The sequence below is a fragment of the Salvelinus fontinalis genome, chromosome 19 (genome assembly GCF_029448725.1).
Source record: "Salvelinus fontinalis isolate EN_2023a chromosome 19, ASM2944872v1, whole genome shotgun sequence".
Taxonomy (NCBI): Eukaryota; Metazoa; Chordata; class Actinopteri; order Salmoniformes; family Salmonidae; genus Salvelinus; species Salvelinus fontinalis.
In genome coordinates, this window is record NC_074683.1 from 44369569 (window position 1) to 44380880 (window position 11312).

Here is an 11312-nt window from a genome sequence, read left to right on the forward strand (position 1 = left end):
GGTACAACCCCAAATCCGTAAACACAGAAAGGTGGATAGATAATGTGGTTTGACGAGACCCACATTGAAACCTTTGGTCTGAATGCAAAGCATTATATCTGGAGAAAACCAGGCAAACACAGAAAGGTGGATAGATATCACCCTGACCAACTTGCCCTCCAAATACATCTGCTGTTTTCAACCAGGATCTCAGCGATCGCTGCCTCATTGCCTGCATCCGTAATGGGTCTGCGGTCAAACGACCACCCCTCATCACTGTCAAACGCTCCCTAAAACACATCAGCGAGCAGGGCTTTCTAATCGTCCTGGCCCGGGTAACCTGGAAGGATATTGACCTCATCCCGTCAGTAGAGGGTGCCTGGTTATTCTTTAAAGGTGCCTTCCTCACCATCTTAAATAAGCATGCCCATTAAATTAAAAAGAAAAACCAGGAACAGATATGGCCTTTATTTCTCTCCAGACCTGACTGCCCTTGACCAGCACAAAAACATCCTGTGGCGTTCTGCATTAGCATCGAATAGCCCCCGTGATATGCAACTTTTCAGGGAAGTTAGGAACCAATATACACAGGCAGTTAGGAAAGCTAAGGCTAGCTTTTTCAAACAGAAATTTGCATCCTGTAGTACTAACTCAAAAAAGTTCTGGGACACTGTAAAGTCCATGGAGAATAAGAGCACCTCCTCCCAGCTGCCCACTGCACTGAGGCTAGGAAACACTGTCACCACCGATAAATCCACTATAATTGAGAATTGCAATAAGCATTTTTCGACGGCTGGCCATGCTTTCCACCTGGCTACCCCAAACCCGGTCATCAGCCCTGCACCCCCCACAGCAACTTGCCCAAGCCTCCCCCTATTCTCCTTCACCCAAATCCAGATATCTGATGTTCTGAAAGAGCTGCAAAATCTGGACCCCTACAAATCAGCCGGGCTAGACAATCTGGACCCTCTCTTTCTAAAATGATCTGCTTAATTTGTTGCAACCCCTATTACTATTACTAGCCTATTACCTCTCTTTCGTATCGTCTGAGATTCCCAAAGACTGGAAAACTGCCGTGGTCATCCAACTCTTCAAAGGGGGAGACACTCTAGAACCAAACTGAAACAGACCTATATCGATCCTACCCTGCCTTTCTAAGGTCTTCGAAAGCCAAGTTAACAAACATATTACCCACCATTTCGAATCCCACCGTACCTTCTCCGCTATGCAACCTGGTTTCAGAGCTGGTCATGGGTGCACCTCAGCCACGCTCAAGACACGCCTAAACGATATCATAACCGCCATCGATAAGAGACATTACTGTGCAGCCGTATTCATCGACTTGACCAAGGCTTTCGACTCTGTCAATCACCACATTCTTATCGGCAGACTCAACAGCCTTGGCTTCTCAAATGATTGCCTCGCCTGGTTCACCAACTACTTCTCTGATAGAGTTCAGTGTGTCAAATCGGAGGGCCTGTTGTCCGGACTTCTGGCAGTCTCTATGGTGGTGCCACAGGGTTCAATTCTCAGGCCGACTCTCTTCTCTGTATACATCAATGATGTCGCTCTTGCTGCTGGTGATTCTCTGATCCACCTCTACGCAGACGACACCATTCTGTATACCTCTGGCCCTTCTTTGGACATTGTGTTAACTAACCTCCAGATGAGCCTCAATGCCATACAACTCTCATTCCGTGGCCTCCAACTGCTCTTAAATGCAAGTAAAACTAAATGCATGCTCTTCGACAGATCACTGCCGGCACCTGCCTGCCCGTCCAGCATCACTACTCTGGACGGTTCTGACTTAGAATATGTGGACAACTAAAAATACCTAGGTGTCTGGTTAGACTGTAAACGCTCCTTCCATACTCACATTAAGCATCTCCAATCCAAAATAAAAATCTAGAATCGGCTTCCTATTTCGCAACAAAGCATCCTTCACTCATGCTGCCAAACATAACCTCGTTAAACTGACCATCCTACCTATCCTCGACTTCGGCGATGTCATTTACAAAATAGCCTTCAACACTCTACTCAACAAATTGGATGCAGTCTATCACAGTGCTATCCGTTTTGTCACCGAGCCCCATATACTACCCACCACTGCGACCTGTACGCTCTCGTTGGCTGGCCCTTGCTTCATACTCGTCGCTAAATCCACTGGCTACAGGTCATCTACAAGTCTCTGCTAGGTAAAGCCCCGCCTTATCTCAGGTCACTGGTCACCATAGCAGCACCCACCCGTAGCACGCGCTCCAGCAGGTATATCTCACTGTCACCCCCAAAGCCAATTCTCCCTTTGGCCGCCTTTCCTTCCAGTTCTCTGCTGCCAGTGACTGGAACGAACTGCCTTAATCACTGAAGCTGGAGACTCATATCTCCCTCACTAGCTTTAAGCGCCAGCTGTCAGAGCAGCTCACAGATCACTGCACCTGTACATAGCCCATCTGTAAATAGCCCATTCAACTACCTCATCACCATACTGTCTTTATTTATTTATCTTGCTCCTTTGCACCCCAGTATCTCTACTTGCACTTTCATCTTCTGCACATCTACCATTCCAGTGTTTAATTGCTATATTGTAATTACTTCGCCACCATGACCTATTTATTGCCTTACCTCCCTCATCCTACCTCATTTGCACACACTGTATATAGACTTTTTATACTGTATTATTGACTGTATGTTCGGTTATTCCATGTGTAACTCTTTCTTGTTGTATGTGTCGAACTGCTTTGCTTTATCTTGGCCATTTCGCAGTTGTAAATGAGAACTTGTTCTCAACTAGCCTACCTGGTTAAATAAAGGTGAAATAAAATTTAAAAAACACCATCCCTGGTATGGGCATACTTTTCAATGGCAGGGAATGAGAGACTGGTAAGGATAGAGGGAACAATGAATGGAGCCAAATGCAGGCAAATAGTTGATGAGAACCTTCTTTGGCGTGCCAATAACCTTAGACTGGGAAGATTTATGTTCCAACAGGACAATGACCCCAAGCATACAGCCAAAGCAATGCTGGAATGCCTTCAGAACAAGAATGTGAAAGTCCTTGAGAGACCCTGCCAAAGCCGATACTTAAATCCCATTGTAAATCTGAGGAAAGACTTGAAGTTAGCTGGGGAGGGGCGATGAACAGCAAACTTAACAGAGTTTAAGATTCAGGAAGGAAGAATGGGAGAAAATCCCCAAATCAGATACAGAAATACCCAAGACGACTCAAAGCTGTAATCGCCACCAAAGGTGGTTCTACAAAGCATTGACGTATGTCAATACTTATGTAAATCAGATATGTATTTAATTTAAAATAAATTTGCTAAAATTACTAGAAACATTCTCACTTTGTCATTATGGGGTACTGTGTGTAAATGGGTGAGGAAAAATAATCTATGAATAATTTTGAATTTATGGAATAAGTCGAGGGGTATGAATACTTTCTGAAGGCGCTGTAGATTGGGTATTGGGACACAGTCAATGTGGTGATGAAATGAAATTCTCTTTTAGACACTATGATTCTTGTTTCTCAGGTGATAAAGGAGACACAGGTTTTCCTGGAGAGCCCGGCAGTATTGGATATCCTGGAAATAAAGGAGGCATTGGCGAAATGGGATATCCAGGTAAGAAAACAACACAATCCTTTCACTGACAAGAACAGATCTGTTTGCTACGCACAAGAAAAAAGTGTAAATTGTGGAAGTGTCAAGGCTAAGATATGCTAACTGGCCTACTGGTCTTAATGCGCTTCAGTTCTGGTTAAATTGGTTCTAACCGGGTTCTCCTGTATGGTTCCACAGGTTCTGTAGGTACGAAGGGTGATAAAGGCATTGTGGGCACACCGGGTCATCCAGGGTTCAGGGGTACAGAGGGGGTGAAGGGAGACAAGGGACAAACCGGTCTGCCGGGTGTTGGAGTACCAGGACCCCCTGGAGAGAAGGTAAGCTACTTACTACCACTTATTGTGTGTTTGTGTGTCTGCTACAGTACATACATTTTTGTAATTAGATGCCACTAACAGTCTGTCTTTTTCTTTCTTTCAATCAATCTTTCTATGCTCTTCTTTTCTATTCATTTTCCCCCTCCCTCTATCTCTCCATCCCTGTTTTTTTCTCTCTCTCTCTCTCAGGGTCAGTTGGGTCTGCCTGGTTTCCCTGGTAACGCAGGAGAGAAGGGTCAGAAGGGAGGAATGGGAGTGCCCGGGATGCCAGGAACACCAGGAACCAAGGGAGACACTGGACACATCGGTTACCAAGGTGAGGCTCCGGTTTCCATGGCCACAATTACTCCTGTTCGACCTGACTGATTGATTAGTTGGTTGATTTTATTCTGGGTTTAAAAATAAGCATTATTTGGTACATTGAATTTTTGATAATCTCACAAACCCAGAGATGTGTCTTGTTGCTTGGCAACCTCTAAACCCAGGTGTGTGTTGTAATGTGCAGGTCAGCCGGGTCAGCCAGGAGAGAAGGGTATTGGTGGGCTTCCCGGGTCACCAGGAGAGCCAGGTCAAACAGGTCGACCAGGTAAGTACTCTAACAGATGGAACACAGTAACAATGCATCAGGTTCCTTTCAGTACAATATAACAGCTAGTCAAGAAGCTTACCCCTGAATCATTTCCCAAGTGTACATACTGTAGCTACTATACCCCAGCGGGTAGAGAGACACCCAGGTAACTGTATTGTTTCCTAGGTGAGCCTGGTCTGCAGGGTCCACCAGGTACAACCGGAGAGAAAGGAGCGTCAGGAGTGGACGGCATACCTGGATCATCAGGAGAGAGAGGAGACACAGGTGAGTTACCTCTCCTGACCTTGAAGATGATCAGGTGTGTTTATCATCTTCTAAACCGCTTGTAAACCACATGGTTTTATGATTTGTGCTATATTTCTATTAGAAGCCCCACATTTGACTGTCTCCATATCAACTCATGTACTGTGGATCCAAACAGTTAATTGACAGCGCAGGCAGGTGAAGTGTTTCCAGTCATGGCCTAGAGTTTTAGCAACTCTGTTCTCTGTGTTTCACCTACAGGTTTACCCGGCAGGGGCTTCTCAGGGACACCAGGTTCATCTGGGGATAAAGGTGACAAAGGCTCTCCAGGTTTCCCAGGCTCTCCAGGTATCCCGGGTATCCCAGGGACCAGGGGAGACAAGGGTACGCCAGGCTTCGAGGGTTCCCATGGACAGCCAGGAGAACGGGGTCTCCCAGGACCCGCCATGGAGGGGCCCAAAGGAGACCAAGGACTGCCAGGAAAGCCTGGAGAACCAGGTACTGTATGCCACACACCTGAGTCTTGCTGTAATGTACATTCGGATACATATGACCATCCTCTCATTATCCTCCTCTTCTCATCCCCATCTCAGGTACCAGTGGTGCTCCAGGTCCTGCTGGTGTTTCAGGCAGCGTGGGGGGGAAAGGAGACAAAGGGGACCAGGGTGAACCAGGAGTACATGGGGAGCAGGGTTTCAAAGGAGATCAAGGATACCCTGGACTTTCTGTAGGTCACTTCCTGTTGCTCACTGACCGATCCATGTCAGTCTAGTCTGTTTATCATGACACTTGACTAGTGTCCACCATCTGACCGGTGTGTATGTGTTACAGGGTCAAGCTGGCCTTCCAGGTGTTGATGGACTGAAGGGAGAGATGGGACTGCAGGGAGTGCCTGGTTTCCCAGGTGAGTGGTGCAGCTGATTTAGATGGTGTACACAGTGTGTGTATGAGTCTGTGGTTCTGTTGGTTTTGTGGCTAAATCTCCTATCTTGCAGGGACAAAGGGTGAATTCGGAGTGGTTGGATTCAAAGGAGAGCTGGGGGACAGAGGATTCCCAGGAGACAAAGGTGAAAGGAAGAGAAACATAACCGCCATTAAACCGAATCACTTAGTGCTTGTTTCACTGTGAAAAGCTCTCCTGAGCTTATATAGCATCAAACACCTATATTATTACTGTGCGAATGTTATGAGTATATGAATTCTGATATGTTTGATTACCTGAAATGGTATTAATCGTCCTTCCCTTCCTCCTTTCAGGTAATGATGGTCCACCTGGTCCTCCTGGCCCCCACACCTTCATCAAGGGAGACAGCGGCTTCCCTGGTAATGAGGGCCCTCAGGGGCCTGTGGGGCCCTCGGGTATCCCTGGGCTGAAAGGACAGCAAGGTGAGAGTCCGCACCTCTCTGATTCAGAGAGGTTGGGTTAAATGCGGAAGACGCATATCAGTTGCATGCAATCAGTGGTACATCTTACTAGGTATCCTCTTTTTGCAAACCATCCTATTTACAATGAGCCAATCTATTATGACCAAACATCATCTCTGATCACCCTGTAATATTGCACCCCTCTCATTCATTGTTCTCTTTCTCTCTCCTCCCTCTGTCTCCCAGGTGTGACAGGTATTCAGGGTATTAAAGGTGATGAGGGGAACCCAGGGTTTAATGGTCTCCCCGGCGCCAAGGGAGAACCAGGCTTGCTTGGTCCCTCAGGTGAGTCACACCCCCTTTGTCCAGTTAATAGCCACACTGAAAAGGTCACTACACTGCATGCAGAATAGAATGTCTGATCATTCTAGATGTACTATTTATATCTTGGGGTTATTCTCAGAAAACGTTCCATTTGACGTTTGTCTCTCTTACCTATAGGACCCAGAGGGTACCCTGGACCCCCAGGACCTGACGGTGTTCCGGGTCAGGTGGGTCCTCCTGGCCCCTCCTCCATGGAACATGGTTTCCTGGTAACCAGGCACAGCCAATCGGTGGAGGTTCCACATTGTCCTGAGGGAACGTCAGTGATCTATGATGGATATTCCCTACTCTACGTTCAGGGCAACGAGCGCTCCCACGGCCAGGACCTGGGTAAGCTAGAGAGGGAGGGGAGGTGCTGTAGATGAGGCTATCTTGTGATTCAGATCAGCATCACACTAAACTACTTGTGTGTAGGTACGGCTGGTAGCTGTCTAAGGAAGTTCAGTCCCATGCCCTTCCTCTTCTGTAACATCAACAACGTCTGTAACTTTGCCTCCCGTAACGACTACTCCTATTGGCTCACCTCACCTGAGCCCATGCCAATGAACATGGCCCCTATCACTGGCCAGAGCATCAAGCCTTTCATTAGCAGGTGTGTGGGTTCCTTGTTTCTATATGTGGTGCATTTGGCCCTTGCAATGATGGCAGTATGTGTTTGTGTACTCACCTGGGGTATGTGTGTGTGACTGTCTGTGTATTGACCTCAGTCTATACCTCCAGGTGTTCAGTGTGTGAGGCTCCTGCCATGGTGATAGCAGTGCACAGTCAGAACATCATGATCCCATCATGCCCCAATGGCTGGGACTCACTCTGGATTGGCTACTCCTTCGTCATGGTGAGAGAAACAACTCGTATTGCAACGTCATACCAGTGTACTTATCTGTACTTATCTGAGCTTACCAATGTTTTTGTTTGCATATCCTTAACCCCCATGTCTTTCTCTCTGTGCAGCACACAAGTGCAGGTGCTGAGGGTTCTGGACAGGCACTGGCATCTCCTGGCTCCTGTCTAGAGGAGTTCCGTGGCGCTCCGTTCATCGAGTGTCACGGCCGTGGAACCTGCAACTACTACGCCAACTCCTACAGCTTCTGGCTGGCCACCATTGAGGACGAGGAGATGTTTACGTAAGTTTACTCCCTTTTTCTCTCTCTTGTCCTCTCTCATCAGAGCTCTGACATGATCTTGATTGAATGGAGGGATTGACTGATGTTGTCTGGTTCCAGGAAACCTGTGCCCACCACACAAAAGGCAGGAAATCTCCGGAGTAACATTAGCCGTTGCCAGGTGTGCATGAAGAGGACATAGGCCCTACTCCCTGACCGCCCTGTGACCCTTAACCACCCACCACAACCCCTGACCCCACCCAGTCCGACGGTCCGTGGCGTGACTTCGTGTTATTGACCAAAGGATGGTGCTATTTCACTGCGTGTGTGAGAGGAACAGACAGACACACTGTGAAACAGAACAAAAAAAACACCCAGAAAGATTGATGAAAGAACAAAACACACAGTCAGAGGAGGCTGGTGGGCGTAGCTATAGGAGGACAGGCTCATTGGAATGGAATAATGGAATGGAGTAAAGTATGCGTTTCATATATGTTTGATACCGTTCCATTTATTCCATTTCAACCATTGCAATGAGTCACTCCTCCTATAGCTCCTCCTACCAGCCTTCTCTGACACACCAGAGACCAAACCATAAGATCAACTGGCCCTACGCTCCATCATGCAGAACACTTTACTAACATTTTCACAACGTTTCTCTAGCGAATGTCGCCCAGTTTACGACTGCACTGAGTACATCCCGCCCCCCTCCCCATTAGTAAACTGGCGTCCATTTTGAAAGGGGGTGTTTGTGTAAGTCAGGTGCTATTGAAACTAATCTACTTGCCTTATTCCAGTACAGTATGTTTGTATTTTCACTCAATGCCACTGACTTTCAGCTCTGAGTTAGTTATATGTATTGTTATTGTTCCTCACTTTTATTTTTGTAATAACACAATACTAATGTAAGGATGGGAGTTACCACTGGTTACAGATGCTTGTCATGCTGAGACATCACTGTAAGTTAAGGGCTCTATTCAATCTATCATGGAAGTTCATCGTTACAGCATGATTGAAAATTCAAAGGCAATGTTCCCACATTAGCAGATACTACATTCACAGTAAACGCTGCATACGTCGGCTCAATCAGAAATGACCTTTACATTTATATCATGCAATCTGTAACGCTTCAGCGACGCAGATTGAATAGAGCCCTAATGGTTGCTAGCATGCATGCATAGCGATGGTTCTGTTGTAAATATATTACTTTTATTTTTCCTTCCTAAAATAACAGCCACCATAATCTCTTCAGGTATTTGCATATTAATTTGTGTTATTTCAATTTGTATTTATTTGAGTAAATGTAGAGCTCGAGTGGATTTGAGTTGCCAAAGAACCATAATCAATGTGACTAAAGAAAGTACAGTATGTTATTCTGTTCCAACCTGACCTCGGCACTTATAGTTCTAATACTGGGTTTAATGTTACATGCTACAGTTAGCATACATCAGTCCTGCCGCTATAGGCCAACACCCTCAGTGCCTTATCTGTCAGTATGCAGAACAGTAACATAGTGGTGGCAGCATCACTGATAGTGTTTTATTTCATTGGAGCGCATCACACACATCACATAAGGCTGCTGAGGGGAGGACCGATCATAATAATTAATGTTAATGGAATGGTATCAAACACATGGAAAACATCTGTTCGATACCATTCCATTGATTACGTTCCAGCCATTACTATGATCCTGTCCTCTTCAATGAAGGTGCCGCCCGCATCACACACAGACTTGCGCATCTACACCCTGTCAGTACGAGCGAGAACATTGACACAGCTTGTCATCTGTAGTGTGCAGAGGGTGTGTGTGTTGTCACAAGCCGAAAGAGTTTTCACACACGGACCTGTTGACAGAAGAAGTTCATGGCTTGTAGTTTGTGTGCAGAGCAATCCTTAAGACAGCGAGTCGTCAAACACTCGTCAGTTCACTTGGCCACTCAATCTACTCTGTGTGCATCAATAGTTCTGTGTAATGTACGTTTCCTGAATACGTCCTTCACATTATTCTGTGTGTTGAATCTTATTAATCAAATGCTAGAACCCAAAGAAAGACATGTAAACACACCTATGTGTACTCTTATTCTTACTCTGATATACTTGATCATGCCTCCTGCAATAATTAGCTAGATATATTTAGATTTTCTATTTTGGTCAAAGACAGAGAAGGATATATTTATGACTAAGTGCTTTTACATATTCCTGGGTATTTTGAATCTACTTTTCAAGCTCCCTTTTAAAATGTATATTCCCTACTGCTCTGTTTGGCACTTGTCCCTAATCTACTACATGAATCCTACCCTGCTGCTCCCCCTTTTGTCTGAGGGTGAACGCAAAAACCCTAGAACCAAGACTCTCCTGTCCAAGCCCAGAATTAGTTGAGTACTAAATTATTGAGATGGAAGAAATAAAGCTTCCAAACCTCACAAACTACTTGTAACCGGCAATCATTCATAGGTTTGCTCCAATCAAAGCCTTTTGAAAGTAAAAGGCTCTTATCATTAGTAGACTGAACTCAAAACGTTTTTGTTTTATTATTCTTCAGAAAATGCTCATTCGTACATACAATATTAGTAGCACTTGTTGAGGAATACGTCTGAGTTCAGTGGCAAATTTTGCATGAGAGTTCTTGGTTGTAGTCCCTAGCTCATGATTAACCAACGGACTAAATGTTTTTCCAACTATTCTTCTCACCTCCCAGTCCCCATACTGTGTAAATCATACAATAAAATGATTTGTATAAAATATGGTGTGTAATCATAACTGTCTCCTGTTGGTGGCAGCGGTGGGATACAGTCACTGTTGGGGAGCACAACAGCCTAAATCAATTTCAATGTTTTCTGTCTATTGTGTTGTACATGTAAAAGCTCTGTGATATACTATAGTAGTAGTCTCATCCACTAGAGGGAAAACTCAGTCCACTGTAGTGAAGACTACAGTTCAGTGGGAAGCCATATTCACTTAATTTCCACCTTGCCATTTTAGTCATTCAGCAGATGATATTACCCAGAGTGAAGATGGTCGAGACTACAATGCAGCCGAGCAACCAATATCAAGTAGGCCCAACAATCAACTTGGATGTTCACCTTGAGTGTGTTTCTCCCTGCTTCCAGTGGCAGAGTATGCACCACCACATCGGGGATGGCAGCCTCTACATCAGCACTTTTCCTAGGCCCGAGGCCAACAAACCCACTCACCCCAGGCTGCTAAACATTAACGGATCAATGCACTCCGGGGAGAGAGGGAGCACGATAACCTCCCCTTCATCTCTCCGCCTCTTGTTTTTCATCCCTTACTGGAATCCTACCCCCTTGTTTCCTCTGCTGTCACCAGCAGCCCAATAAAAACATGTTGCGCTTGACCAATGACCAGGAAGTGTAAACAGAGACTGAGGTAACCCAGGTCGAGCAGAGAATATAGGCTCCTATTATGTCCTCATCCATAAGCAATGTTCAGCCCCTTAAAACCTCTTGGCGCACGGATCCCTTTAACAGGATAATTTTCGTAAACAACCGCTGAATTGCAGAGCGCCAAATTAAAAAATAATTACTAAAAATATTTATTTTCATGAAATCACAAGTGAAATATACCAAAACACAGTTTAGCTTGTTGTTAATCCACCTATCGTGTCAGATTTTGAAAATATGCTTTACAGCGAAAGCAATCCAAGTGTTTGTGAGTTTATCGATCACTAGACAAAACATTACGAACAGCT

General features: G+C 45.4%; 1 protein-coding gene across 1 annotated transcript in view; it reads left to right on the top strand.

Moving 5' to 3' along the window:
- The window catches only part of LOC129816801 (collagen alpha-1(IV) chain-like), a 69893-nt gene extending 59549 nt beyond the window's left edge, over positions 1–10344 (top strand). The window contains exons 33-48 of the mRNA XM_055871702.1: positions 3510–3599; positions 3777–3916; positions 4106–4232; positions 4422–4502; positions 4671–4769; positions 5010–5246; positions 5342–5475; positions 5580–5652; positions 5744–5815; positions 6006–6134; positions 6360–6458; positions 6615–6827; positions 6912–7089; positions 7218–7332; positions 7449–7621; positions 7721–10344. Of these exons, the coding sequence (XP_055727677.1) occupies positions 3510–3599; positions 3777–3916; positions 4106–4232; positions 4422–4502; positions 4671–4769; positions 5010–5246; positions 5342–5475; positions 5580–5652; positions 5744–5815; positions 6006–6134; positions 6360–6458; positions 6615–6827; positions 6912–7089; positions 7218–7332; positions 7449–7621; positions 7721–7802 (2042 nt within the window). The 3' untranslated portion in view covers positions 7803–10344. The remainder of the gene's footprint in view (positions 1–3509; positions 3600–3776; positions 3917–4105; positions 4233–4421; positions 4503–4670; positions 4770–5009; positions 5247–5341; positions 5476–5579; positions 5653–5743; positions 5816–6005; positions 6135–6359; positions 6459–6614; positions 6828–6911; positions 7090–7217; positions 7333–7448; positions 7622–7720) is intronic.
- Positions 10345–11312: the final 968 nt, after the last annotated feature.